We start from the raw sequence: 27,020 nt of genomic DNA on the forward strand, positions 1-27,020 counted from the left end.
GAGGTCAAACTTATAAGGCTTGACAGCAAACTGCTTATCTGCTGAGTCATCTCATTGGCCCAAGAACAGAATATTTCTAGCCAGACAGAATTCAAGCCAATTGTCAGTTCAATCCTGGAACACACTTCCAGAATACTCTTCTGGACTGTGGGTATAGTTCATTGATGGTGCACTTACCCAGAAATATAGGTAAATCTTCAATTTCCAGTAAAATACATAATATACAGGATTCCCCACCAACACACACACACAGAGCAATATAGGTAAGGTCTTCAATTTCCAGTAAAACACATTAACACACAGGATTCCCTCAACACACACACACACACACACACACACACACACACACACACACACACACACACACACACACAAATGGTGCTGGGTCAACTGGCTACTGGCTAGCAATACCAAAACAAATGAATCTTTATTCTCTAACCTTACACAAAACTAGATTACAGGTGGGCTGTAAATCTAAGCATAACGGTAAACAATGGTGCTCATGAATTGTAAGAAATAATGTGAAAATGACTATACTGCTAAAGCAAACTATAGATTCAATGCAACTTCCATCAGAATTCTAATGCTATTGTAACAGAAATTGGGAAAAAAACTGCTTTAAAATTCATATGAAAGTACAGACGAGTACAAATAGTTAAAGCAATTCTGAGCAAGATAATAATCCTGGAAGTATCACTATAGCTGATTCAGGTTATACTACTGAGCTATAGTAACAAAAACAGCATTACACTGCATAAAATCATTCATGTAGATCAATGGACTACAACAGAGGACCCAGATATAACTAGAGTCACCTGATTTTTAACAGATACCAGAAACAACATCGGAAAAAAGACAGCTTCTTCAACAAATGATGCTGGGGAAACTGGATATCCTCATGTAGAAGAATGAAACTAGATCCCTAGATCTTGCCTTGAATAAAAATCAATTCCAAATGGATCAAACACCTGAATGAAATAACCAATACTCTGAAACTGCTAGTGAAAAGCAGAGAAAATACTACCAGATACAGATGTAGGCAAGGACTTCTGAATAGGATTCCAGTTGCTTAAAAAATATTGACAACTGGGATCTCATAAAATTATAAAGTTTCTATACAGTAAAGCAAACAAACAGTTAATCATATGAAGAGAGAGCCTACAGAATGGGAGAAAATCTTTGCTAGCTACACATAAGACAGAGAATTAAACCTAGAATAATTTAAAAATGAGTTAATGAAGCCAGGCATTGTGGTGCACACCTTTAATTCCAGCACTCAGGAGGCAGAGGCAGGTGAATCTCTGAGTTTCAGGCAAGCCTGGTCTACAAAGTGAGTTCCAGAATAACCAGGGCTGCTACACAGAGAAATCCTGTCTCAAAAAAACAAACAAGCAAAACACAAAAATATGGGTTAATGAACTGATAGTTCTCAAAAAATAAAGCAAATGTTCATTAAACACATAAAAAATACTCCATGCTCATTAGCTACCAAGAAATGCAATTAAAAACTATCTGTACAATCCATCCCACCCCAGTCAGAACACTCATTAAGAAAAGAAACATGGGGACCAGGGCTGGTGGTGCACACCTTTAATCCCAGCACTCAGGAGGCAGAGGTAGGCAGATCTCTTGAGTTTGAGGTCAACATAGCCAATTCCAGGCCAACCAAGGCTATAGTATTTGAGACCCTGTCTCCAACTCCAAAAGACAGACAGACGGATGGATGGACAGGCAGATGGATGGACAAAGGAAGGAAGGAAGAATGGATAAGAAAAGAGAGAAGAGGAAGGGAGGTGGAATGGGGAAGCAGAAGCAGAAGGAAGGGAAGGAAAGAAAACAAACAGGGTTGTAATACAGCTCTTGGGTTAAAAGTTCTTATTGCTCTTACTAAAGACCAGAGTTTGTTTGCCAGCACCGTTTCCTAGCACCCACATCTGGCAGCTCACAACTACCTTGTAACTTCAGCTCCAGGGAATCCAACACCTCTGGCTTCCATGAACACTTGCACTTGATGGTGTACAAACACACACATTTTAAAATAAAATAAAAACCAACAACAAATGCTAACTAGTATGTGGACAAAAAGTAACACCTTATACAGTGCTGGTAAGAATATAAAATAATATAGCCACTATGGAAATAAATATGGATGTTCCTAAAAAAAAAAAAACAATAAAAAACAACAACAGATTTACCATATGACCCAGATACATATTACTCCTGGGAGTTCCAAAATCCGGCTCCCCTTCCCTGTGTTATCTGTGAACTCAGAAAGAGCAGAGTAACAAAGAAAAACTCTGTTCATTTATTCTCCTAGATAGTTTTGCTTCTACTTTCGTGTAGTACATACATACATTATTTTTATGTACCTATACAAAAATCTAGGGTCTATATATGAAATAAAAGATTTGTCTTGCTGAGACTGGATTAATTCACTTAATATGTTTATCTTCATTTGCATCAGTTTTCCTGCAAACAACACTGTTTTACCTCACCACTTAAAGCACCTTCTGATTGGTTTAATAAAGAGCTGAACAGCCAATAGCTAGACAGGAGAGGATAGGCGGGACTTCTGGACAGAGATAGGAACTCTGGGAAAGAATCTGAGGCAGGAGAGATTTGCCAGACAGATGTGGAGGAGTTGGATGTATGGTACTGAGGAGACGTAACAAGAGACATGGTATAACATAGATTAATATACACAGGTTAATTTAAGTTTTAAGAGCTAGTTGGGAACAAGCCTAAGCTAAGACCAAGCTTTCATAGTTAATAAAAAGTCTCTATGTTGTTATTTGGGATCTGGTAGTCCAAAGAAAGACCTGTTACAAAAAAGGTATTCTTCTAAAATGATTAAAACAAAATATTTCATCAACATTCTTAAAACATATTGTAACTCCCACAAAAGATTATGAAACACTGTCAAGGCATCCATACTTTGCAAGAGTTATATTCAAGAGCTGCCCCTTCCCTACTAATCAGCAGTCTCCTATATATGAAAACTACATGTTTGTTGACTTGTATTCATGTTTTAAAGGCTGTACCATGCAATATAGTTGCTACCAGGCACACGCAGTTACTTAGTATTTGAAATGTAACTAATCAACTATGACAAATTCATTTCATTCTCAAGTCTTAGTACTAATAAGAGATAGAGCTGAGCTAAAAGATGGTTTAGTGGGTAAGAGGGATTGCTACACAGGCATGAGAACCTGAGTTCAGATCCATGTCACCCATTTAAGAAGCTATAGGTGGCCATATGTACCTATAATGTCAGTGCTGGGAAAGGGTGAACAGGATTGTTGGATACTGTTAGCTACCAGTCTATCAGGAAACTGGTGGTGAGAACACCAAAATACAATGAACTCCAGGTTCAGTGAAAGAAAAGACCTTGTGCTTAGAGGAATAAGGCAGAGAGTGATGGAGGAGGAACAAGCTTACTAGAACATTTTTATACTGATTATATGTTGACAAGGCAGTATTTTATGTATGCTGAATTAAATGTTAAATTTCAACCCTAACTTTTTTAAAGATTTTTATGTGTATATGTGAGTGCTTAGACATAATGTGTGTGCCTAGTGCCCTGGGGGACCAGATAGGGTGTCAGATTCCCTAGAACTGCAGTTACAAGTGTTGTGTGCAGCCTGATGTTGGTGCTGGGAACCAAACCCAGGTCCTCTGTAAGAGCATCAAGTACTTTTAACAACTCAGCCATGCCTCCAGCCCCACAACTTAAATAGCTACCCAAAATCTTTAACAATATGATTCACATTATACTCCTTTGTGGTCCAGATTAATACTTGGTAGTTATGTTTTGTATTTCTGAGAAAGGTCTTGCTAGTTATCTCATGCTGGACTTGAAATTACTATGTAGCCGAGGCGGTCCCCAAACTTATATTTCTCCATGTTTCCACCTCCTAAGAGCTGGAATTACATGTCTACACCTGGACCACCACCAGCAGCAGCAGCAGCAGCAGCAGCAGCAGCAACACCAGCAGCAGCAGCAGCACCAGCACCAGCACCAGCACCAGCACCACCACCAACAACAACCCCCACACAAATACTGCTACGTTCAGTCTTTTTAATTCAACCCTTCCTGTGCACCACACAAAACAGATTATCTTTATTCTAATCACAGGCAGTCTCTATGCATAAGGGGGTCCAATCCATAATGCAAATCATGAAATGGGCAAGTACTGCCAGAGACTCAGTGTGTTCTTCATAGGCCTCCCAGTGAAGACCTCTAGCATGCACTACTTTGGACTAGCCCAGTGCATCCCAATTTTCAAATCTCAATTACCTGGCAAATGATCATGAATTCCTCGATTTATGGGTGTTGTGCAGACTTTACTGAAGTCCAATGAATCATCCAAAATGGCATTTATCCTTCGAAAGATACTGGCATTGCTACACGTAGACAGTGCAGGAACATCCTGGTTGTCCCAGCAATCTTTTATTCTTCCCGTTTCTTCTTCCTAGACATGGAAAAAAACATGCTTAGGTTTTCTATACTCATACAGAATAATAAACAGACTTGACCCTGTTATTTTAAACAATACCATGAATTTTAAAAAGTAAGTAGGACTTCAGTTTATTGCCTACATATCAAAGCACTAAATCAATGTTTATTATGAACAAAGTATTCAGAACACTATGGGTACCAATTTAAGTATAAAGATAATTTTCTCAAAAACCTCTTAATCTAGCAGTACACACATAATAATTAATTATGACATAGTAACAATAACATGAAATTCAGAACCAGACAGACTTGGTTCAAATCTTCAGTATATCCACACAATGGAATATTGTTTGACATAAAGAAATGTACTGACACATAATACAATATGGGTAAACCTTTAAAATGTGAAAGAAGCCAGTCACAAAAAAGACAACATATTAAGGGAGAGAGAAACATTTTCATCAGTGGTGTCTCCACTGGTTAAGTTTTCCATGTGCCTATAAATAACCGTTCACCTATGTAAAAACCCTAATTAAACACACCAGGTCACCAGAATAGAAAAACAAGATATAAAAATGGGTGACTAAGAAGAAGGGTGTCAACAGATACAGGTGAGGGGGACAAGAGAGGATAATGGAGAAAAATGTATGAAAATGTCATATTCAACTTCATTACTTTCTCTTTTAAAAATTAATTGTGCACGTGCGTGTGTGCGTGCGTGCATGTATCATAGACCAGAGATTACTTATTTAAATTTGGGGAGAGGGGCAGTAGTGATGGCTTATCATTTAAGAACACTGGCTGCTATTCCCAGGACTTAGGTTCAATTCTCACACCCACATGGAAGTTCATAACCATCTGTGAACTCCAGTTCCAGGGTATCTTATACCCTCTTCTGGCCTCAGTGGGCATGGCAGGAAGATGATACAAGATATACTTGTAGGCACAATATTCACATACATAAAATAACTCATTGGCCAAACCTGATGACACAAATCTGTAATTCCAGCTATTTGGAAAGGTTGAGGCATGAGGATCACAAATTTATTTAGTGAAACTACCTCAAAAAAATAAAAAGGCTTGGAGTTTGTTCAGTGGTATGCTTGTCTAATACACTCAAGACCCCATGTTCAATCTTCAGCACTACAAAAACACCCCTCTAGACACAACTGTTCACTGAAAGGTAAACTTTATGATATATACATTATCTCAGTAAGGTTGTTTAAAATTTATGGCTCTATCATGTATTTGCTGTGTGATGCCAACCTGTGTCTGCTTCCCTCTGTGTGAAATCAGTAAACCAACTTTTGGATGACTTTTATAAAGCATGGTGCCTGACATACAGCAATTGTCTAGACACTAAAGATATAATTGCAAGAGAGGATGTGGCAAGAATCAAAACATGGAACCAACAGCATCCAAAGGGAATGCAGTCATTGGAAGCACACATAAATCTGCTTAATAAACACTGCCTAATAAACATTAAATAACTGTCCTCTATCTATAGGCAACACTTCAAGGGTCAGTAAGTGAAGCAAAGATTCAATTTTAAAGTTTGGACAATGAACTAAGATCTGATCATGCTATAAATAAACACAGCATAAGCTACAACATGCTATAAACAAATTCTGCCCTCTAATCCACAATGTGTTTGAGAGCTGGATAAAGGACAAGGTCTAAAGAACAACACAGAAAACAGGGAGGCATTATCAAAAGTGTTCCAGTATGGTATAATGTTAGGTAAAGAAGAGACTAGAAAGGCCTCATAAACCAAGTTAAGTAGTTAGCAGTGTCTTCTATATTAGAAGCTACCAAAAAATTTAAAGCACGCTTTAACAATGAAAAAAAAACCACCTAATTTTTGTTTACTATACTACAAGGACTACAAATAAAATCTCAGGATCTTGGCCACATCTGAGAGTGAGAAAAAGATTGTTTGTAAGTCTTAATAGACTGACAGCAGTTGCAGGAGAGATTAGAACCAATGAGGGACACATGCAAGCTTGTGCATTTCTCAGAGAAATTCAGTCCTTACGAGGAAGGTCTAAAATGTTTATTATTTCAAGTAGTCTGAAAAAAATCTAATTTAAAGAATCAATCCAGCCACTTTGCCTCACTCCTAATACCATTAAGAAGACACATCATATTCCTAAACGGGGCAAATGTCATCTGGCATGCCCCCTTCCTTATGTACAACAAAGTAAAGTTCTTGTTTAAAGTAACTGTGCAGTTAGAATAAAAATAAGCAAGGTGTTCAATTTATACACCAAATAGCTGATCTAACCAGTAAGTATCAATGTTTACCTTGAATAGCCACACTGGGGGATAAGTGAACCAGTACTGTTAGATGGAGAACAGTCTAGTACTTTCCTCATGTGCACACTACACGTGCACACAAGTATAATACTATGGCATGTGGAGTCTGAATTAATACACATGTAGTACTTACCACAATGCCTGGCACCTAATTATGTGCTGAGCAAATTAATGCTATCAGTACTAATATAATTACACTATGAGTCAGAGGGAACTACAGGGATCTTTGAAGAAAGGATTCATGTGCTCATTAAGTGAGGGAAAAATGTATTTAAAAGCTAAAGCAACTGCTGGGTGGTAGTGGTACATGTCTTTAATTCCAACCCTTGGGAAGCAGAAGCAGGAGGATCTCTGAGCTCAGGGCCAACCTGATCTACAGAGCAAGTTCCAGGACAACCAAGGCTGCACAGAGAAATCATGTCTTGAAAAATTAAAAAAGAAAAAAAAGACTGAGAAAGCTAAGGCAACTATTTGATGACCCTAGGCCCTTCTCTGCCTGGGTACCCATTCCTAATCATTGACTTCAGAGCTTAATTAAAACACTGAAGACATCATACAAATACAACTACCTAAAACTTTAATCTTCCATAGAATAGACTGATTCTTTTGAAACATCAATTAAAAGAATTCATTATTTCTCATTTTCAAAACTGAAACTACCTACTCCCATAGTTGAGTACCACTGACTTTATAGCATCTATCTCAGTGGTTCTCAACCTGTGGGTCACAATCCCTTTGGGGTTGTATATCAGATCATGATTCATAAGAGTAACAAAATTAGTTATGAAGTAACAACAAAATAATGGTTGGGGGTCACCACAACATGAGAAACTGTATATTAAATGGTTACAGTATTAGGAAGGTTGAGAACCACTGGTTTATCTTTTAGCAATGTAGTTCTGAATTTAGACCAATGTTTTACTATAACAAGAACCTTTTTTCTATTGCCTGATGACCTCTATTGTTTTGGTATATTTTGCCATGAAATGAGATCATCAGCAAGCTTTTTTTTTTGTAACCTCAACTTAAGTCTTTTATTGTGGACAAAAAAATTAATCTTTTATATGAATCAAAAGCTTGGGATAAACTACCATAATCTCCAGAGTTAACAGGTTTACTTGGCAATACTAGAAAGAGAAAAATGCTAATTCTTTTAAAATTTAAAGTTGATGATACAGTAAAAAAAAATTAGCCTCAGGATAAAACTAGTTCTGCCTACTTACATGTTACTAGAATGCCTCATGAAGAATCTACTAACACAAATTATTTTAGATCAGGCCTCAATTCTCAGGGGTAACAACTGATACTCACTCCTAATACCATTAAGAAGACACATCATATTCCTAAACGGGGCAAATGTAACAACTGTTACTCTCAGGGGTAACAACTGAGCCTCAACTGTCCCTCCAGAAGTTCAGTCTACAAAAGTTTCATTTTTCTTTTCTTTTCTTTTTTTCCTGGAGCTGAGGACCAAACCCAGGGCCTTAGAGCTCTACCACTGAGCTAAACCCCCAACCCCTTCATTTTTCTTTTTGCACAAGGAAATGTTCCTTCCCTAAAATGTCAGTCCTTATGTTAGAAAAAAAAAACACTAAGTCACGGGCTCTGAGTTACAAATGTTACATTGCTGTGAGCCTTAGTTACCTAAGGTATAAAAAAAGTGAGTGGCAGAGTTTATATTATAAAATTACATATCAAATGGCTGGAATTCTCAATAAATAACTTACTACTGGCAGATGCCCAATTCTAAGTAGGTAATGGTATCACTATTATAAGTATGCTTCCAATATATTACTCAAGCCACCTTCACCAAGAAACATTTATTTATTTCATCATAAATGAGGTGGGTTTTTTCCTTTTGTTTGATTTTACACCTATGGTTTCAAACTACCAATTATGACTCTTCTAAAGTGTGTTTGGTTTGAGACAGGATCTTATAATTCAGGATGGCCTAGAACTCATGATCCTCCTACCTCTATATCCCAAGTGCTGGGATTATAGACATTTACCACTCTACCTGGGTAAAAATGTAAGTCCATTACATGCAGATTATGTTTTCTCAAAAATAAAATGACAAAATTATATTGTGTAGATGGTAGAAAAAATGTAGAACTGCTTTACTGGAAAATCCTGGCCTTGCTTTCAGATAGTTTATGTTCTCAGCCAAGCACTGAGGTCCTCACTCCTCAGGTCAAAATCTTGGCTGGATGACACTCAATTCTCATAAACGACTGAAGCACTACCATTTTATTCAGTCTGCTTTTACTCGACAATACAACTACACTAGAGATGCCTTCAAGAAAATTACTGTTAGTCCCCTATGGACTTGTAAAAAGCTAGGAAAGTAAGTTTGGGTCAGGTGTAGTGGTGCATGCCTTTAACACTGGCACGTGGAAAGCAGAAACAGATCTCTGTTAGTTTGAGGCCAGCCTGGTCTACCTAATTGAGAGACCCTATCAAAAAGAAAGAAAAAATAAATTCAAGTTTGTCTATAAAGGATACATACACAGTTTGCTCCTCCAGATAAGAGTTTTAAAGCTGGAGTCCATGGATTAGAATTTAGAGAATCTCCTAAAAAAAAAAAACAAAACAAACAAAAATACAACCTGTGTTTATACTAAATTGTTTTCCTGGAAAGAAGACCTTTTCCATTTAATTGGATTCTTTTGGTTAAGGTCTTGAACATTCAGGTCTTTTTAAAAATATTAAGTCAAGCTGGGTGGTGGTGATGCACAACCTTAATCCCAGCACTCAGGAGGCAGAGGCAGGTGGATCTCTATGAGTTTAAGGCCAGCCTACAGAGCGAGTTCCAGGACAGCCAAGGCTACACAGAGAAATCCTGTCTCCAAAAAATAAAAATGAGTCAAAGTAACAGAAAATAATCTACTTAGATGTCTCCCAAGAAGATTATACTGAAACGTACTTTGGCAATTTGCCTTAGACTTACACTAAATATACAGTTGAACATTTATAGTCAAGATTTTGAAGATATCTTACTACAATTTTAAGTAGTTCTTATATTAATAACCACACAGAGAAAAAGGTCATTTGGGGATTACAAATTAGGAACATGTTTTCCTTGCAAAAGAATGCAAATCTAGCTACATTTCTATGTAAATTACCAGGTCACTCATTGTCAAACTTATGGCTGAACTTTATGGTCTAAATGCTTTGCCATCAGGAGATTTGGTAGGATTAGTTCAAGGTCATCCTCAACTATATGGTAAGACTGTCTCAAAAAGAACAAAAAAAGGAACTATGACGAGGAGGAAGTGCAAAAAAAGGTAGGTTAGAAAGTTGTGTGAGGAAATATGCTTAATACTATATACACAATATACATATATTGTTTTTATACTATTCATATACGTATGAAATAGCATGTATGAAAACTGGGAGGAAAAAGAGGGAAAGGGAGGGAGGAGAAAAAGAACAGTCATGCTGCCCCCCACTATCTTTCAAGTCTATGTAAAAATACAATGAGTAAAATTTTATTACTTTGGTACTTATGAAATTAGTAATACTCTGCATCATTTTAACCAAGGAAATAGCAATTTCACACAGCTCAATCTAATATTTCATGAATACTGAAAAACTACTGGTTAGAAATTGAGATCACAGAAATGGATAAAACATAGTCCTTGTCTCAGAAGAATTCATTAAATGGGATAAGTAAATTCAGTTAGGTCATTGGAAAACAAAGAAACACAAAATGCTCAAGAAAGGAATAAATAAAATGTCAGGAACGGTTTCACATTAAAACTTCTAAGTTAGAGCAAAATGAAAATGCCAAATTTCAATAAGCAGACATCAGAAAGAACATAATAGGTAGAACAAAGTGTTGGAGATATATAAAAAATGGGTCGTTCAAGGAAAGAAGTGCTCCAACAATAACTAGACAGTATATCTCACCAGGAATAAAAATACCACATCAGAAAGAGAAAGTGAATCTATTAACAGATACAAGAGACCCTTGACATCTTTCTTCATTCATGATCTTCCATCATTTCTACAATAGCTCTTTCTCCTTATTGTATAAGTATGTTCAAGTAAGCTTCTACCTTAAAAGCATTCTCCTCAATCCACCGCCCATTTCTTTTGCTTTATGAACAACCAGTATTTACTTCTATTCATATTTCAATCTATAACACACTGCCCCAAGTCAATGATTTCACAGTTGCCAAAGCCAACCAAGTCTTTCTTGACATTTTTTTGGGGGGAGGGATACTATACTCAATTACTCTACTGAACTCGGGAACCACTTTCTCCTTTGGTTATTTTTATGCTTCCATAGGATGTATCTACCAATCACTCAGTCTTCATTAATTCTATTGTCAGTCTAAGAACTACAGTCTCCAGAATACACTCATGAGAACAGTAAGGGAGTCATTTTAAAGATTTTTCAGTTTTAAATCATGTTAGTGCACATGTTTGTGCAGATGCATATGCACATGAATGCTGTTGCCCATGGGGGCCAGAAGAAGGTGTCAGATCTACCAAGAGCCGGAGTTATAGGCAGTTGTGAGCTGGGAACTAAACTTGGTTCCTCTACAAGAGCAGAGTAACTGCTGAACCATCTCCTCTGCCCCCAAAAGGAGATATTTAATACCAAAATTGCTCAAAAATAGTTGACAGCACATGACCACTGTAACTATAGCTCTTGTCCACATATACTAGTCACTGTTAACTGTAAGCATCACTAACTCCCCAATTTGATAAACTGTAAGGCTGTTCACTGCCTGTATCTATACCTCTGCAGCAGTATCTAATGTTAATACCTGTTGTATTGTCAAGCTCTCAATACAGATACCTTATGAAAGTTAGATCCATACTAAATTTTGTTACAGGTATTTTTGCCACCTTAATCATACTTACATAAATAGTAATTACTCCTTTCTCATGCTTTAGAAATATCCAGATAGTCACTAATTGTCTTCTGTCAAAGCTCATGACTACTCAGGACTTGGGTTTTAAGTTCTGAGCAGAGAATTCCTCCTAAACAAGACTGCAAGGCTCCAGTTATGTCAGAGGTGTTTCCTGACCTGGTCTCTAGCTCCTCGCCAGTGTTTCTCAAGTTGCCTGATGTAGAAAAAGGGGGAGGGAATCTGAAGTCTGGGATCTCAATTTTAATCCTAGTGCTCTCTTAACTGGGTGACTGGCCAAGATTTTCAATATATCTATGACAGTCTCAAAAATCATTGTCAAATGATAGAGAAGCCTCTAGACAACTGGTCATCTAGGTACTATTCAAGCCCTCCCCAATTTGACATAAATCCTATTACTGTCTTTTTTCTCCTGTTACCAAAGAAATGTGTTCTATCAAAGAGCAGTTTTGTCATCCACCTTTCCTCACACCCTTGGGACCTGATAGTTACTCCTGTTACACATTCATCTTTTCTATGAATAGAATCAACTCTCTTCAATGTTTACCGTGTCTTGTAGTCCCACACTCCTCCCTCTGATAGTCATCCAGTTCTTCCTCCAGTTTCTCTATAGAGAAACCTACTATCCACCCTCTAACCCCCAGACCCTTGTTCATCTCTTTAATCCGATGCCCCTCTCCTTCCCAACTAGTCATGTTAGTATTTTAGTCACTACTCTACTGCTGTGAAGAGACACCATGACTAAAGCAACTCTAATAAGAGAAATCATTTTAACTGAGGGCTTGGTTACAGTTTCAGAGGTTTCAGATCATTATCACGGCAGGGAGCATGGTGATCCTCATGGCACTGGGGCAGTAGCTGAGAGTTACATCCTGATCCTCAAGCAGAGAGAGACTGGGCCTGGCATAGGCTTTTGAAACCAGTGACACTTCCTTCAATAAAGCCACACCTCCTATTCCTTCTCAAATAGTGCCACTCCCTGGTGACAAAGCGTTCAAATATCTGAGTCTATGGGGGCATTCTTATTCAAACCATCACAGGTAGAATGCTTTTTCTTAAGTTCACTGTACTCTATCAAATCCAATGAGCAATTCTTGAACCTTTCAGGATATTTTCTTTCTGCTTGTATGTTCCTATTAATAGAACTTTGAAAAACACAAATAGGAAAACCTCCTTTATAGGACTATAGTCTCAGAACTCTTTACACCCTTAACATTTCTATGGATGGATCTCAAGAGCTTTAATGCAGATAGACCTACCTATTAGTATTTTCTCATTAAAACCTTTTGATGCCATTGCTGCAGTAATTAACTGTCAATTTGGGGGGAACAACTTTTTTTAAATTAACATTGTAAAGTACTCCTGGAACTGGAGTTACAGACAGCTGTCAGCAACCATGTAGGTGCTAAGAACCAAACCTGGGTCCCCTGCAAGAGCAACAACTACTCTTAACTGCTGAGCCATCGATCCAGACCTGTCTCAACTTTTTAAGTTAATTTAATAGAAGCTGGCTACATTTTATTTAACCTGTTGACATATATTGTTTTGAATAATATCAAGAATATCCAGTTTCAGATTAGTTACTGGAAAAAGATATTTTCAGATAATTTTGATTATTCCTTTTTGATACATCAAACCTTATAAGCATTAACTTCTTAAAAGTTAGTAATAACATGACAACTGAAAGCATATGGATGTGTCCTTCTGATGCTGTTAGATTAAAGTTAAACTCACATTTTGGATGGACTTTTTTTTAACCCACACTTGACTTTATAATACCTTATGTCAATCATGTGGTAAACACAGGTTCAAAAAATTCTTCAGATCGTGTAAGTTTAACATACTTTTTGATAGTACAACTCTCATCAGGAGTATTTAATTATATATAGTGTCAAATGTTTTCCAAAATTCTAATTTCTTCTGAGCTCACATTTTATCACTGGCAATAAACACACTGTCAGTCGTTTTCTAATGAAGAGACTGGCACATTTTGTTCATTTTAAAAAATCTGTCCAACAAATACAGCAAGATGAACAACCTTAGTTCGTCAGTGTTCTTTCAAGTGGTGGATGTATTTTTCTTGAAATAAAATCATAGAAATACTTGGACAACCTCTACCTAGATATTAAGTAACAGTGTTTTCCACTAGCTTCCCATTTGTCACAGTACATACTAAAGATTTAGTAAGCTTGATTTTGTTATTGCTTCCTCAAGCACATCTGTATGTAAAACTGGCTTGTGGGGTTTGTATGAATAATAAAATGATGGATGCCACAATTTAATGGCACTGCCATGATTCCTACTAAGGTGCCAGTGGCTGTATTCACCCCTACCACTTCTGCATCATCAGTGCAAACACCAATGCAGTTTAAAAGCAACTGATGGGACCAAGTGTGGAGACACATGCCTATAATCCCAGTACCTGGGAGGCTGAGGCAGGAGGGTCACAAGTTTGAAGCCAACCTGGGCTACACAGTAAGTTTCTAGCAACTTGGGCTATGGGATTCTGTGTCTCAAAAGAAAGGAAAAGTCAAAGTCCTTGCTATTTTAGAATTATGAAACACTTGACTTTGGAGACCTAGCACTGAGAATTTCTGTCATAAAGACTAAGTTCCTTAACCATAACATGAAAAATCCCTTCATCTTAGTAACCAACTTAGATTTCTTTTTTTAAAAGTATTTTAATTGAAAGCTAGCATACACTCTGCAGAGGACATGAAAATTAAGCATTTTACTTAATAAATGTTCGAATATTTGTATAAATCTGAGTACCACACATATCAAAATAAAAACACTTCTACATTATAGATTTTTCTGTGCTCTTTCCCATTCTCTATACTCCATTTTTACGTTTCAGTTCATCCTCCAAGGGCTTAGTGTTCAGAGTGTGTTTGCATGCCTGTACATTTGCATGTGTGGAAACCAGTGATCAATCTTCCTGTTCCCAGGTGGTCTCCATGCTGTTTGTAGAGACAAGGTTTTTTCAATGGCCTGGAGTTCATTTCTGTTGTCACCAATTTGGCTTGTTTATATGTTTACTTGTGATTTTTGAGTCAGGGCCTCATGTATCTCAAGCTGGTCTCAATGACCCTGAAATTGATTTTTCTGCCTATACCACCCCAAGTGCTGGGATCACAGGCATGAAGCACGCCTCTCTGTGTTATGTGGTACTAGGAATCAAATCCAGGACACTTTATGCATGACAGGCAAGCCCTCTACCATCTAAGCCATATTCTAGTCCAGTTTTGTCTATTTTTGAACTTCTTTAAATAGAGTCATATAACAGGTAATCTTGTTCTCTAGGGGTCTGGCTTTTTAAAATTTACTATTATTTCTGTTTTGTTTTGAGAAAGGGCCTCACTATGTAGTCTCAGCTGGCCTGGTATGTAGACCAGGCTGCCTGGAGCTCAAAAGAACCACCTGCTTCTGCCTTCCAAGAGATGGGATTAAAGGTGTACAACCCCATACCCAGGAGGTGTGGCTTCTTCATTATTATTCCAGTACTGGGACTAAACCTAAAGCCTTGTGACTTGAAAGTGCTCTATTACTGAGCTACATAAGTACCCTTTTAGCAAATTTCTGAGAGAGTCTAAAGTGTCCAGGCTGGCCTGCCTCAATCTCCCAAACAGCTATAATTACAGGTATACACCAGCCAGTATGAAATTTTTTCATGTTAACATATGTGGTTAATCACAATTTATTCATACTACTATAGACACATAGCAAAGAATTCAAATAGTAGCTTTTACTGCTGTCCCCTGGTTTTCATGGTTCTTCTCTTTATCTTTTGACTGTAATAAACCTTAGCCATTGGTACAACTACTTTCTAATACCCACAAACTCTTCTAGTGAATAACCTCATCTGAGCATGGTTTTGGATTACCTGACCATCAGTGGGTATTTGCTGTTCTCATCGTCTTCTTGTTCTTCAGATTTTAATATTCTCAATAGAATGCTGTAACTATTCTTTGAAAAAATATCACACTTGACAAGTGGTGGTGGCACACGCCTTTAATCCAGCACTTGGGAGGCAGAGGCAGATGGATCTCCGTGAGTTCAAGGCCAGCCTGGCCTATAGAGCAAGATCCAGGATAGGCTCCAAAACTACACAGAGAAACCCTGTCTCGAAAAAACAAAAACAAAACCACTTATCTTCCTCTATGTGTATGTGCATGCACATGTGTGAGGGTCAGAGGATAATTCTTGGGAGCTGATTCTCTTCCCTCTACTATGTGAGATGCAGGGATCAAACTCAGGTCATTTGGCTCCATGTCAAGTGCTTCTACCTGCTGAGCTGTCTCCATACCTCACTGTTAACTATTTCTATGCATACCTTTTTATAGTCAGATGCATTTGTTTCTCCTGTATATTCCTTTATAATACACATTTGAATTAAAATGTTAGTGATATTGTACTAGTTCCCTAAAAGTCACCTTCTATCCCACGCTGCTCAGATGAACACATTTTTTTTTTAAACAGAGTTATCATTCCTTTCTCTCTCTCTAAGCCTGTTTTGGCAAAGCCTTTAATTTTTTTTTTTACATACCTACCACCTATGTTATTTCTGTATATATTTACTTTTACTTACAATATAGCAGATAACTTGTTTACATGCCCGTGTTCCCATTAGACTAATGACCCCTGAAAGTGGGGACTTTATTTATTCTAAGTGGCCTTTGCCATATGATGAGAAGGGAACTTTTTTATTGGTAACTTTTCAATTCCCGAGTGTCATATTATACTGTTTGTGGAATTGCTTTTAATCCAAATTTAAAACCCCAATTTCTGAAATGACTGAGTAGCTGGGAGCTTTGACAGTGAGGAGAGAAAGACTTGATTAAACTCTTTATCTTGAGAAGGTGAAGACAGAAAGGATTCATGAAAATGCTCTCCTCCAGAACAATCCACTAAGGACCAAGTACCAGGCAGACATGTCTAGGAAGCAAGAATAACACACCAGTGGGACAGAGCACCACAAAAGCGACAGATATGAATACACAATGACAACTGAGAAGGATGGTGGAAAAAGCAGACTGAAAATACTCAAGAAAGGTAATGGAGAAGGAAAGGAAGAATATAAGGGACACAGCAAACACAAAGTATGCAATTATATCAAGGTTTTACAGTTCCGGAAACTAAAAGTTTCCAAAGGGAAGTTTCCAACTTTTCCAACAGTGTACTTCTCTAGCATCCTTCTGTAACAAGCCTAGTGTGATAGAAAACAGAAACAGCCCACCAGTTCTTGCCTACATAGCACTAGAGCAGCGGTTCTCAACCTGTGGGTTATGAGTCCTTTGAGGGTTGAACGACCCTTTCACAGGGGTCACCTAAGACCATCAAAAAATCAGATAGTTACATCATGAGTCATAACAGTAGCAAAATTACAGTCATGAAGTAGCAACAAAAATAATTTTATGGTTGGGGGTCACCACAACATGAGGACCTGTATTAAAGGGTCACAGCATTAGGAAGGTTTAGAACCACTGGTCTAGAGAGTCTCAAATTTAGTTGGAAAAATGCAGACTAATTGGGGAAAGGAATAGAATTAAATTAGCTCTACTAGAAGAGAAAAGGGAATAAACTAATTCTGTTTTAGACTCAGAAACCTGAAGCTGGAGAGATGACTCAGTTGATAATATATTTGCTGTAAAAGATGGGGACCTGGGTTCAAATCCACAACTCCCTCATAAAAAGCTAGGCATGGCAGCATGTTCCTGTAATCCCAGGACAAAGAGGCCCAGACAGTTGGATTCCTGCAGCCCCTAGTCAACTAGCCTAGTTGAATTGGTGAGTTCCAGGTTCAGTGAGTGCTGCCTATAAAATACGGAAAGTGGTTGAAGACCCCAGAGGTGGACCTCTAGTACACACACATATCAACACACACACAACCTGCTACATTTAACATGCATCAGATAGACTAATGCCTAGATCTTGAGAACAGCAGTAAAAACAGCCTAAAACTTGGTCACACAGACAAATGGGTACAGCTATGGAAATTCATTGGCCCCCTATACAGAGGGACAGGAATAAGCCAACAGGATGAACCATAGGGAACACAATACTAACATGGACAAATAAAAAGGAAGCATGTAAGTGCTGAGACCAAATGGATCAGACTGAAAAAAGTAGGAAGCCTCAATCTTAGGAATCAAGCAGAAATTTTAAGTAAAATAAAATCAACATAGCAAAAGAATTCTAGATGAAAACCGGGTTTCTTCTAGAAGAAGAAATGAGTTCCAGTTCTAGCTATATGACTAATTGTCGCATAAAATTAAAAACAATCATTTTCATTCTAAGCTTTTTTTACTTTTTATCCATTAAAAGAGTAAGAAATTAAAACCTAGACTTGGCATCAACTGGAAGACAGGTCTCCAACAGTTTTTGAACTTTAAAACACTTCCATGATTACAGCTTTAATAAATAATAATAATAACAACAACAACTACTACTACTCAGGAGAAAGGGCTAGTCAGGAGGCAGATGGTATCAGAGCCCAAACCCAAGAGCATAAACTTAAAATGCAGGGTGCACAGATGTAATACAGTGCTGTGTCAAAAGACACAGCCTCTTCATATACACATGCCTGCCCACCAAGGTAGAGGAAGGTTATTTTCACAACCGTATCAAAGGAGACAAAGGCAGCTGTGTTAGATCCATCCAGATGGTACCACACCAGCATATCATGCTGGTGAAGAATAAAGAGACCAGTAACACTCCTTGTCAAGTTACTCCTCAAGTTAACAGTGAACCCATTTTTAGCACTCAAATCAATCTTTAGACCTAACCTTCTGGGGAGTCTCCAGTTACCTCAAGGAAAGGCAGCACAAAATGCCTTAAAATAAAAACAAAAGAGTGTTGACTCACTATACTCTAAAAGAGCTCCTCGAGGCTAGAAATGGCTCTGTGGTTAGGACCATTTGCTGTTCTTACAGAGGACTTGCATTCAGTGAGACCCACACAGGGACTCACAACCATCCATCAACACACACATGGTGTATACATATACGTTCAGGCAAAAACAGAAAAAATAAGCAAATCTTTTCAAAAAGAGCTGTTCAACCCATAAGGAAATTTCAAGGAAGTGAAGTTGAATTTAAAGGTAGCCCAGACCCAAGTGTTCACGTAAACTATTCAGTAAAGAACAGGAACACTCCCACCCTATCACTTAAAAACATACTGAATGTTAAGGCAGTAGCATAATCTCTAACAAGAGTCTTTTTAAATTCCTGTAACATCAAAAAATTGGAAATTACATCTATAATGTCATTTCTAAAAATGAAATGTGAATACCAACTTCTCATGAAAAGTCAAATATCATCCTATAAAAATGTGAAAGGGCTCAGTGGATAAAGGCACTTGTCACCAAGCCTGACACTGGAACCTACATGGTGTAAGGAGAGAATAGACTCCTCGAAGTTGTCCTCCAAAACACACCGAGAGAGGGAGGGAGGGAGGGAGGGAGGGAGGGAGGGAGGGAGGGGGAGAGAGAGAGAGAGAGAGAGAGAGAGTGAGAGAGAGAGAGAGAGAGAGAATATGTAAAAAATAGGAAATAACAGACTTACTATGTCAATCTTTTCAGTCTGTGTACTGCAACTGAGAAATGTCTAACACTTGGTGGTCCTATTGTCAACATAAAAACTTTCAGCACTTGGGATGTGTACTTCAGAAGACAAGACTCTTTCAGAAGCAGCTTTTAACGGAAACAGATTGCAAACAACGGCCAGGGGAAACAATGGACATTTCCAGTGCTGCAATGTGGGGAGCAAAGGAGGTGAAGTTAGTAGCATCCAAGGGCTTAATGAACACTGAAAGGGTGTATTCAATACTCCTTGTTTTAAATCAAACAGATAAAAGCCCAAACTATTTATGTAACTGCCTTACCTAAGCTCTATGTCCAATCCCAGTTCTCATTTGTCCCAGGAGCTTTGAGGAATATTCTACCCAGAATCAGTTCAGTTTAGACTAGGAAAAGTAGATTTACAGATCAGATTAGCACAGCTATCCAAAGTAGAAAAATAATTTGTTACTTGATCCTGAGTCTTTAATTGCCTCCACCACTAGCTACTGAAGACTGGAGTCTAAACATTAGTTGGTTATGCATTCCCACCCAACTTTAACAAGAATTACAAATTCACTAATGGAATTTGCCTTTTAAATGGATATAAGGACCTTATACCAGTGAATGAAGCTTACACACACAACACTTAGCACTAAAATAGACACTAGCAAAGAAAGAACTTCCGTGTAGATGCCCCAGACACCCACTGCTCTCTGCTTTCCCGATCTGCCAATTCTGAACTCAGAGCCGATTTCTTGGCTGATAGAGGATGTTAGAGAGGCTAAAGTCAGGCAGTATTTTGACGTTTTTAACTTTACTAAAACCTTCCCAATATGGGTAAAGAAACTGTCTTGTTTGTATTAAGAGCTTGTGTTCTCACGTAAAAAGCCAATTGCCAAAGGCTTTGAATATACTCACTCCTCCTTTAAAGCCTTAAGAGCAAGATACTAAAATTTTCCTTCTAGACCCTTCCAACCTCTACTAGCATGACTAAATGTGATGCTGATACTAAGATTCTAAGCCTTACCCAGAATTAAAGACCCAGGCCCTCATTCCTGGGTCAGGGTCCTTTTAAGCCCTAGGAGATTATCATTTACAATTTTACAATTTGCTGCACACACACAAATAAAATCAATCAATCAACAACAAAACCCAACACACCAACAACAGAAAAAACCCAACCCAGCTTTACTACTCAGGAGGCAGCTGCCACAGGTAGGTTGGGAGTTCAAAGTCAGCCTAAGTCACATAAGAAGATCCTGCAGAGAGGGAACAGAGAGGAGGGAAAGTAAGAAGGGGGAGGGGAAATAGGGGAGGGAGGGAAAGAGGTGGGGGAAGAGAATAAGGGAGGGAGAGAGGCACAACATTTTGTCTTACTAATTCTTCTTGGAAATCTAAGAGGCATCACTAGAGGGGTTTTGTTAAGACAGAAAAGGTGAAATTAATCAGCACTCCACTTTTATCAGTCTTAAAACAATTATATAAGAATTCAGGGCTGGCAAGATGGCTCAACAGGTAAAAACACTTGAGTCTGAGCCCTAGGACCCTCTGCTGAAAGGACAGAACTGACTCCTGCAAACCATTTTCTGACACCCCCCACACATGCACACTCTGGCATGCACACAACTCCCAACACACAATTACTAAAAATATGATTAAAATTAAAAAAGTTATATCATTTCAAGTCTGCCTTATCTGAGGACAAATTATTGAAATTTTATCTGTGTTGAAAATGAAAATCTTGTATAGAAAGGGGGGGTCACTTCCATAATGGGAGGAGCCTTTCTCCAGACCTCTGGCTCTCAGGACCAACTAACTGCTCTAACACACATTATGAAATGGTAGACACAGCACATTCCTTCTAGGCACGAATGCTCAGAAGACCTATACTGACTTCTACAGCAACAGGAGATTCCTACCACCACAGAGTTCTCGATGTAAAAAGAGGGACCAGCCCACAGACCACATCATCACCAATAACCTTTTATCCTTGACAGGCACACAACATGTAACTGGTTGGGATAAAGCAACAAAAAGATCCAGGATCTCATTCCATCACTTAACAACAGCTTTGTGAGTTGATATTTGAGCCTCAACTGCAAAACAGGGAACTCTACATAGAAGTATCTACAGACTGACTCCAAACCAGTCTTCAGGCTGAATCTAACATTAAAGATGTTGTATCTGGTCCAAATTGTGTAATAGTTTATTGTTGCACTTAAAAGCCAGGGAGTCATCAAAATGGGGGGGGGTGTCAAAGGCCCATCAATTCTGGGTGGGCAGTTCTGTTTTTCAGTAATCAATTAATGACTGTTTCCTTTAGAGAGGCATATACAGGTACACTATAGGTCAGTGGGTAGTGCTCTTCCCTCCTCTTCGATTCATTTATTTTATTTACCTTGTTATATATTTTATATATATAATATACATATTATATATATAAAACCCACTTTAAGGATTTTCAATTGTGCCTGATGCACGTTTGGTGGTGTTCTTACAATCGTACAACATCTTCCTTCACTCTCTCCTTGAACGCTTAAATGTGCCACAGCAGTGTAGCTGCCTGTACTGAAAGGACCCCAGGACCATTCCTAACTACAAATTTCCCCATGGTCATTAACTGATGTGTCAGCTCTCTAACTCGTCTGCTGTACAGGCTGACACAGCCTCCCTTCCACGCTGGGGAGCCTCTGCCAGGACAATCATTGAAATGGGGAGCTAGTGTTTTTAAACTAAAGGCTGACCTACCTTTACAGTTGTCCTCTTTCTATAATAAACAGAGTGTGTAGCACCCAATGACTCAAATCTAGATAACTGTGGGAACTGCGGGGTGGGGCATGATAAACGATACAGAAAATGCCCTGTGAATCCCAGGCAAGGTATTAAGAGGAAGGGTAAATGACCAGTGGTAAATTCTGAACACTACTGTCCTTAAGGGCTCCTGACAGGCTGGAGCCCCCGTGTGCAGCAGAAGTCAGTGGTCCATCCCTTTCTACACACCGGGACAACAATCACCAGCTTGTATTTCTGAGGTTTTGTTTTGCCTGTTTTTCTTTGTGCAACATGGTTTATCTCTCTACACTCACAGAGAACCGGAGTGTGAAAGTAAAAACTCTCCTCTGCAAAGTCTGCGCTGGTCCGTGGGGGCTGACTCACCTAAGAGCGGGCCTGGAGAAAGCGGGCACACGCCTGCCTTTCCAGAGCACTAAAGCCGACCCACTTGCCTTGGCCCCAGCAAATGACGCAGACCAGCAGTTTACCCAGGTGCCAGGAGAGTGGGGAGGCAGCACGGTAGCCAGGGAGACCAAAGGAAGCAGTTGCCAGAGAAATGCGTTCATCAGAGTCGGGCCTGGAGGCCGCGGTGGGGGATGGGGCGGCCTGGGGCAGGCAGCCCCGGGCAATTCCGGGTCTCGGGTGCTTCCGACTTTTCCCACGCGCGTTAATCCTATCTGCGGGCAGAGCACTCGGGGGGGGGGGGGGAGAGCGCGCAGGGCGCAAAGGGCCACGTGGCACACGAGGCTGCACAGCACCCTGGAGCCCAGGTGCCATGCTTCCTCGCGCTGAGGGCCACTTGCACGAACCGTGGCCTTGCAGGGGCCCCTGGAGACGAAGCTCAACACTGGCGAGCGAGCGACTGGACCCGCAGAGCAGCCCACGCGGGGTGGGGAGAAGGCCGGAGCAACACGGCCAGCGGCCCCCCGAAGCCACCTGGCTGGCCCGGGTGCCCTTGCCTCAGGGGTCCCAGGCAGGGGTGGGCCTCCCCCTCTCTCCCGGGGGTGGCGTCTAGGCCCCGGGGAGGCGGCCTGCCAGCCCTACCCGCCCAGTGTCGTCCCCGACAGCTCCCCCCAACCTGAGCGCAGAGCTGGGGGGCCACGCGAACCCATCCACACTCCGAGCCCCCCACCCCAAGTCTGGGCACCTGGCCTTGCCGCCCGAGGAACGCCGGGAGAGCCCCGCGAGGCCACATGAGTGCGTCCTCCGGCCAGGCCGCGGGGCAGGGCGAGGAGAGCGGACGCCACCGCCGCCGCCGCCGCCGCCGAGGAGGGCGAGCGGGCTCCACGCCTGCCTGCGCCCCCTCGCGGGCTGCTCCACTCCTCCTCCGGGCGGGCGCCCCCAGACCCGCGGGGTTCCCGAGGCTAGCCCTCGAAGGCGGGTCCCACGCCCGCCCGCCCGCCCGCGCGACCTCACCTGGCCCCCGCCACCCTCCGGGCTCGGGCTCCAGAAGCAATCGAACGTGTGAAGCCACGTGACCTCCCCGGGCTCGGAGAGCGCGCGGCCGGCACGCGGGGCCCGGCGGCTCCGCGGCTTTAAAGGAGCCCGGCCGGCGGCGCCGTCGTGGCGCGCGGCGCCGAGCGCGGCCCCAGCCCGAGGGCTCCCCGCGCCGCCCCGCTCCGCCCCGGGCCGCCCTGTGCCGCGCGCCGGGGCCTCCCGCGGGACGCCGAGGGGGCGCCCCTCGAGCGACGGCGGGGACGCTCGCCAACGCGGCCGCCCGCTGCCGCCGCCGCCGCCGCCGCCGCGGCTCTCACGTGCGGCGGCGACGACGGCTGCTGCGGGAGGAGGAAGTGCCGGGGACGCCCGGGCGCCGTTCCGCGCCGCCGCCTCCCGCCTGGACATACGTTCGAGGCCAGCGGGCGTCTGCAAAAAAAAAAAAAAAAAAAAAAAAAAAAAAGCGCAGCTCCGAGGCCCCAGCGGCCGCCCCCGGAGGGCCGCGGCGCCTTTAAGCCCAAAGGCCTGAGTCACGAGGAGGCTCCCTGCCCCCCCCCACTCCGCCCCACACCGCTCCACGAGGCCCACGACAGTGGGGCATGTGACCGGCGCCCCGCCCGGGACGCTCGCCCGGGGAGGCGGTGGCCGTGGGGGGCCTGTGGGGCGGCCAGACAGCGCGCGGACCGTTAGCTGAGGCAGCGGGGACGGCGGCCCCGCCCGGCCCCGCCCCGCCCCGGCGGCTCTTACCAGAGAGAACGCCATGGGGTCCGGCGTGGCCCTGAGGGACCGGCGGGCGGGCGAGCGGGCCGGCGGGTCGGTGCGGCGCGGCGCGGCGCGGCGCGGGACGCGCACACACGTGGGCACTGTTTTTGCAGCGAGCGGCGCGCCACTCCGCGCCCCGGCGCCTTTATAAGGCTCGGCGGCGCTGGCCTGACGAGCAGCACCTGTGCCGGCCCCGCCCGGCCTCGCCCCCGCCCCCGCCCCCGCCCCCTGCGCTCTTCGCGCCCGTCCATCCCCGCGCTCCACCGCCCACCCTGGGCCGGGGGTGGGGGACCCGGGCCGCCGGGGCTGGGGGGGGGCGGGCGCCGAGTCCTGAGACGCGGCCACCTCTACCTCTCTAGGAGCCCCGGGGATCCAGGCCTGTGCACGCCCCATCGCCCAGTCATCCTGGACAAGTCACTCTCCCGCAGGGCCTCAGTTTCCCTTTCCGGATTTACCAGCCTCGGGGATGCACCTGCGGTGGGTGGGGGGCACGGAGCGGCCTCCTTAAAGCCGAATAACCACGCCCCTGCTTTTCCAGTGACCTCCCCGGGTGGACGCCCCCAGGGCACGGACCCAGGCCTCCCACCCTCCGCGTCCCCCCACCTGCAGCAGACACGCCCTCACTTCAGACCGACTGCAACCGCATCTCCTCCAGCCAGCGAGCCGGAACGGGGAGCGCAGGCGTCAGGGGATTCCGGAAAGTTCCAAAGACAGTCGTGATCCTCTTTGGATTGCGATTCCCTGGGGGAAACCGCTTCCGACGCTCCCGCCCGAGAGAGGCTAGGGCGCTTTACTGAGAAAATCGGGGGCAGGCGATCATGGTGAGCCGGGCTGTTGTTTAGAAAGGCGTCATGGGCCAGCTGGGGCTGGAGCGGACCGGAAGCCCGAGCGAGCGAGCGCAGAGGCGGAGATGGCATTCCGGGCTGGAGACCAGGGGAGGCGGAGAGGGAGGGCTGCGCTGAGCGGGCCCGATCGGACTAGGACCCAGCTAATGCGTGCTGACACCACAGGAGGGAAGCCTGGGCCCAGTGTATCAAGGGCTCTTATTCTGCAGCTAGCTGCAAACTAGTAAAGAAGGATGAACGAGCGTGGAAGTTGCCAGGTCGCTTTGAAGGTGGTGGTGGAGACTCGGAGGTTGGAAATAAGGCGCTGGAGTGGATAAGAAAGGGACCCGAGCTTATTGAACACTTCTAAGTGTCTTATATGTTAAACTATTTATTAGGCACGTTTTATACTCAAGGAACCTCCTGACAGGTGGGCACGAAGCCGCTGCCAACTGCTGGCAGGTTTGCGAGGCAGGTACTGTAGGTTTCTGCCCAGGGTGGGTAAGGAAGGAAGCCTATGGCCCTAGTCTAGTGTGGTGTTCTGAGGAGAAGGTGGGGGAGAGGACAGGTGCTGGGGTTGAAGTCTTCGGGCCCCTAGAGGCAATGACAGTGAGGGCTGGCTAGACTCCATCTTGGGGCTTTCCCGAGTGCTGCTGAAGTCCTAAGCAGAAAGGGCGATGACCATAGGGAAACCATACCCCTTAGGAGCAGCCCACCCCCAAGTCCCATCTTGGCCTCATACTCCAAATCGTGTTTCTCGCTTGTCTTGCTTCACTTCTGAGAGAGTGCCCCACTCAGATGTCTACAACTGTGAGGGTGTATGAAGTGCTCTGAAGGCCCAGGGCACACCTGGAAGGGCTAGTCAGCCATCCGTGGTGGCTTAGACCTGTGATCTCAGTACCATCGAGGATGAAGCAGGAGGATTACCTGCATTGGAAGGCAGCTAAGAACTACAGTCTGAAGAGAGTCTGCCTCAAAAAATAAGTGGAAGGGATGGGTTAGCTGATAGGCACCAAATACGTCTAAAATCTCTCCCATGAATTTTAAATCCAAGGTCACCATGTACCTCAGTGGCTGCCGATTTGTGATCCTTCACATCCTGGCCACAAAGTTAAGCAAGAGAAGAATCTGAGACCCGAAATGACACCTAGGGGCCTATGGGAATGAGTATCTGAACAAGAAGTCTACTAAACTTCCAGGCTGCCAGCATGTAAGAAAGCAACTTTGATCGGGAATTCCTGCTGCTTAAATCACGCTCCTTAAACTTGGCCGAAGCCGTAGGAACAGTCTTTTCCGGGGAACTCAGCCATGTGCTTAGCATGCGTTTAGGAGCTTCACTGTGTTCACTCATTTTGTAGCTGAAGAGATGTGCTCCAAGAAGTAGCGTGTGCTTGGCTTCAGCTGCTTGGGAGACGGAGGCAGAAGGATTGCAAATTCGAAGCCGGTCTAGACAACTTGGTGAGCCTGTGTGCCCCCACCCCGGCCTGCCACCGACACCCCAGACTTGAGAGTAGAGTTGGGAATATAATCAAGAGTGCTTGTGTAGTACGAACCAGACTCCAGGGCCAGTCCCCAGGAAACCATAAAAGGCAGCAGTAAGTGACTTGCTCCAGGACCCCTTGCCAACAGGGGAAAAGCAAGAACTCAAACTGGACAGTTTTCTGTTTTCATAGCCTATGAAAATACAATGCCTAGCATCTCCAGCCTCCTTTCCCTTTTTACATTTGTTATTTATTTGTGTGTCTATATGGACACACGTGGAAGTCAGAAGACAACCTGAAAAAGTCGGTTCTCGCCTTCCACTGTGTAGGCCATGGGGCTTGAGCCCAGGTCATCAAGCTTGGTGGCAGATGCTACTTTACCTGGTGAGCCCTCTTGCCCCTGCCCCCCCCATCCCGTTTTTTGAACAGGCTTTCAATATGTATGTAGCTCACACTGGCCTTGAACCTCTGATCCTCCTGCCTCAGCCTCATGAGTGCTGTGATATAAGTGTGCATCACCACGCCCAGGTTACC

General features: G+C 42.8%; 1 protein-coding gene and 1 long non-coding RNA gene across 12 annotated transcripts in view; one reads left to right on the forward strand and one right to left on the reverse strand.

Moving 5' to 3' along the window:
• Cpeb1 (cytoplasmic polyadenylation element binding protein 1) overlaps positions 1-24,942 on the reverse strand; it is a 97,403-nt gene extending 72,461 nt beyond the window's left edge. For 2 of the 11 annotated variants that reach the window (XM_076546087.1, XM_076546066.1), the window contains exons 1-2: positions 24,806-24,942; positions 4,298-4,472 (exon numbers count right to left, since the gene is read on the reverse strand). Coding sequence is in view for 2 of the 11 variants with exons in the window: in XM_076546040.1 (XP_076402155.1) it covers positions 4,298-4,472; positions 24,167-24,181 (190 nt within the window). In the remaining 9 variants the exon portion in view is untranslated. Of the gene's footprint in view, positions 1-4,297; positions 4,473-19,217; positions 19,404-19,536; positions 20,745-23,401; positions 23,556-24,166; positions 24,382-24,784 lie in introns of those variants that run through there. The other 9 variants (XM_076546078.1, XM_076546054.1, XM_076546059.1 and 6 more) reach the window with 8 other exon arrangements.
• LOC121829826 (uncharacterized) lies at positions 24,876-26,708 on the forward strand. The gene is made up of 2 exons (XR_006072907.2): positions 24,876-25,002; positions 26,060-26,708. It is a non-coding gene; the product is annotated as an uncharacterized LOC121829826 (long non-coding RNA).
• The last annotated feature ends 312 nt before the right edge of the window (positions 26,709-27,020 follow it).

Source organism: Peromyscus maniculatus, chromosome 1, assembly GCF_049852395.1.
Source record: "Peromyscus maniculatus bairdii isolate BWxNUB_F1_BW_parent chromosome 1, HU_Pman_BW_mat_3.1, whole genome shotgun sequence".
In the NCBI taxonomy this organism is placed as follows: Eukaryota; Metazoa; Chordata; class Mammalia; order Rodentia; family Cricetidae; genus Peromyscus; species Peromyscus maniculatus.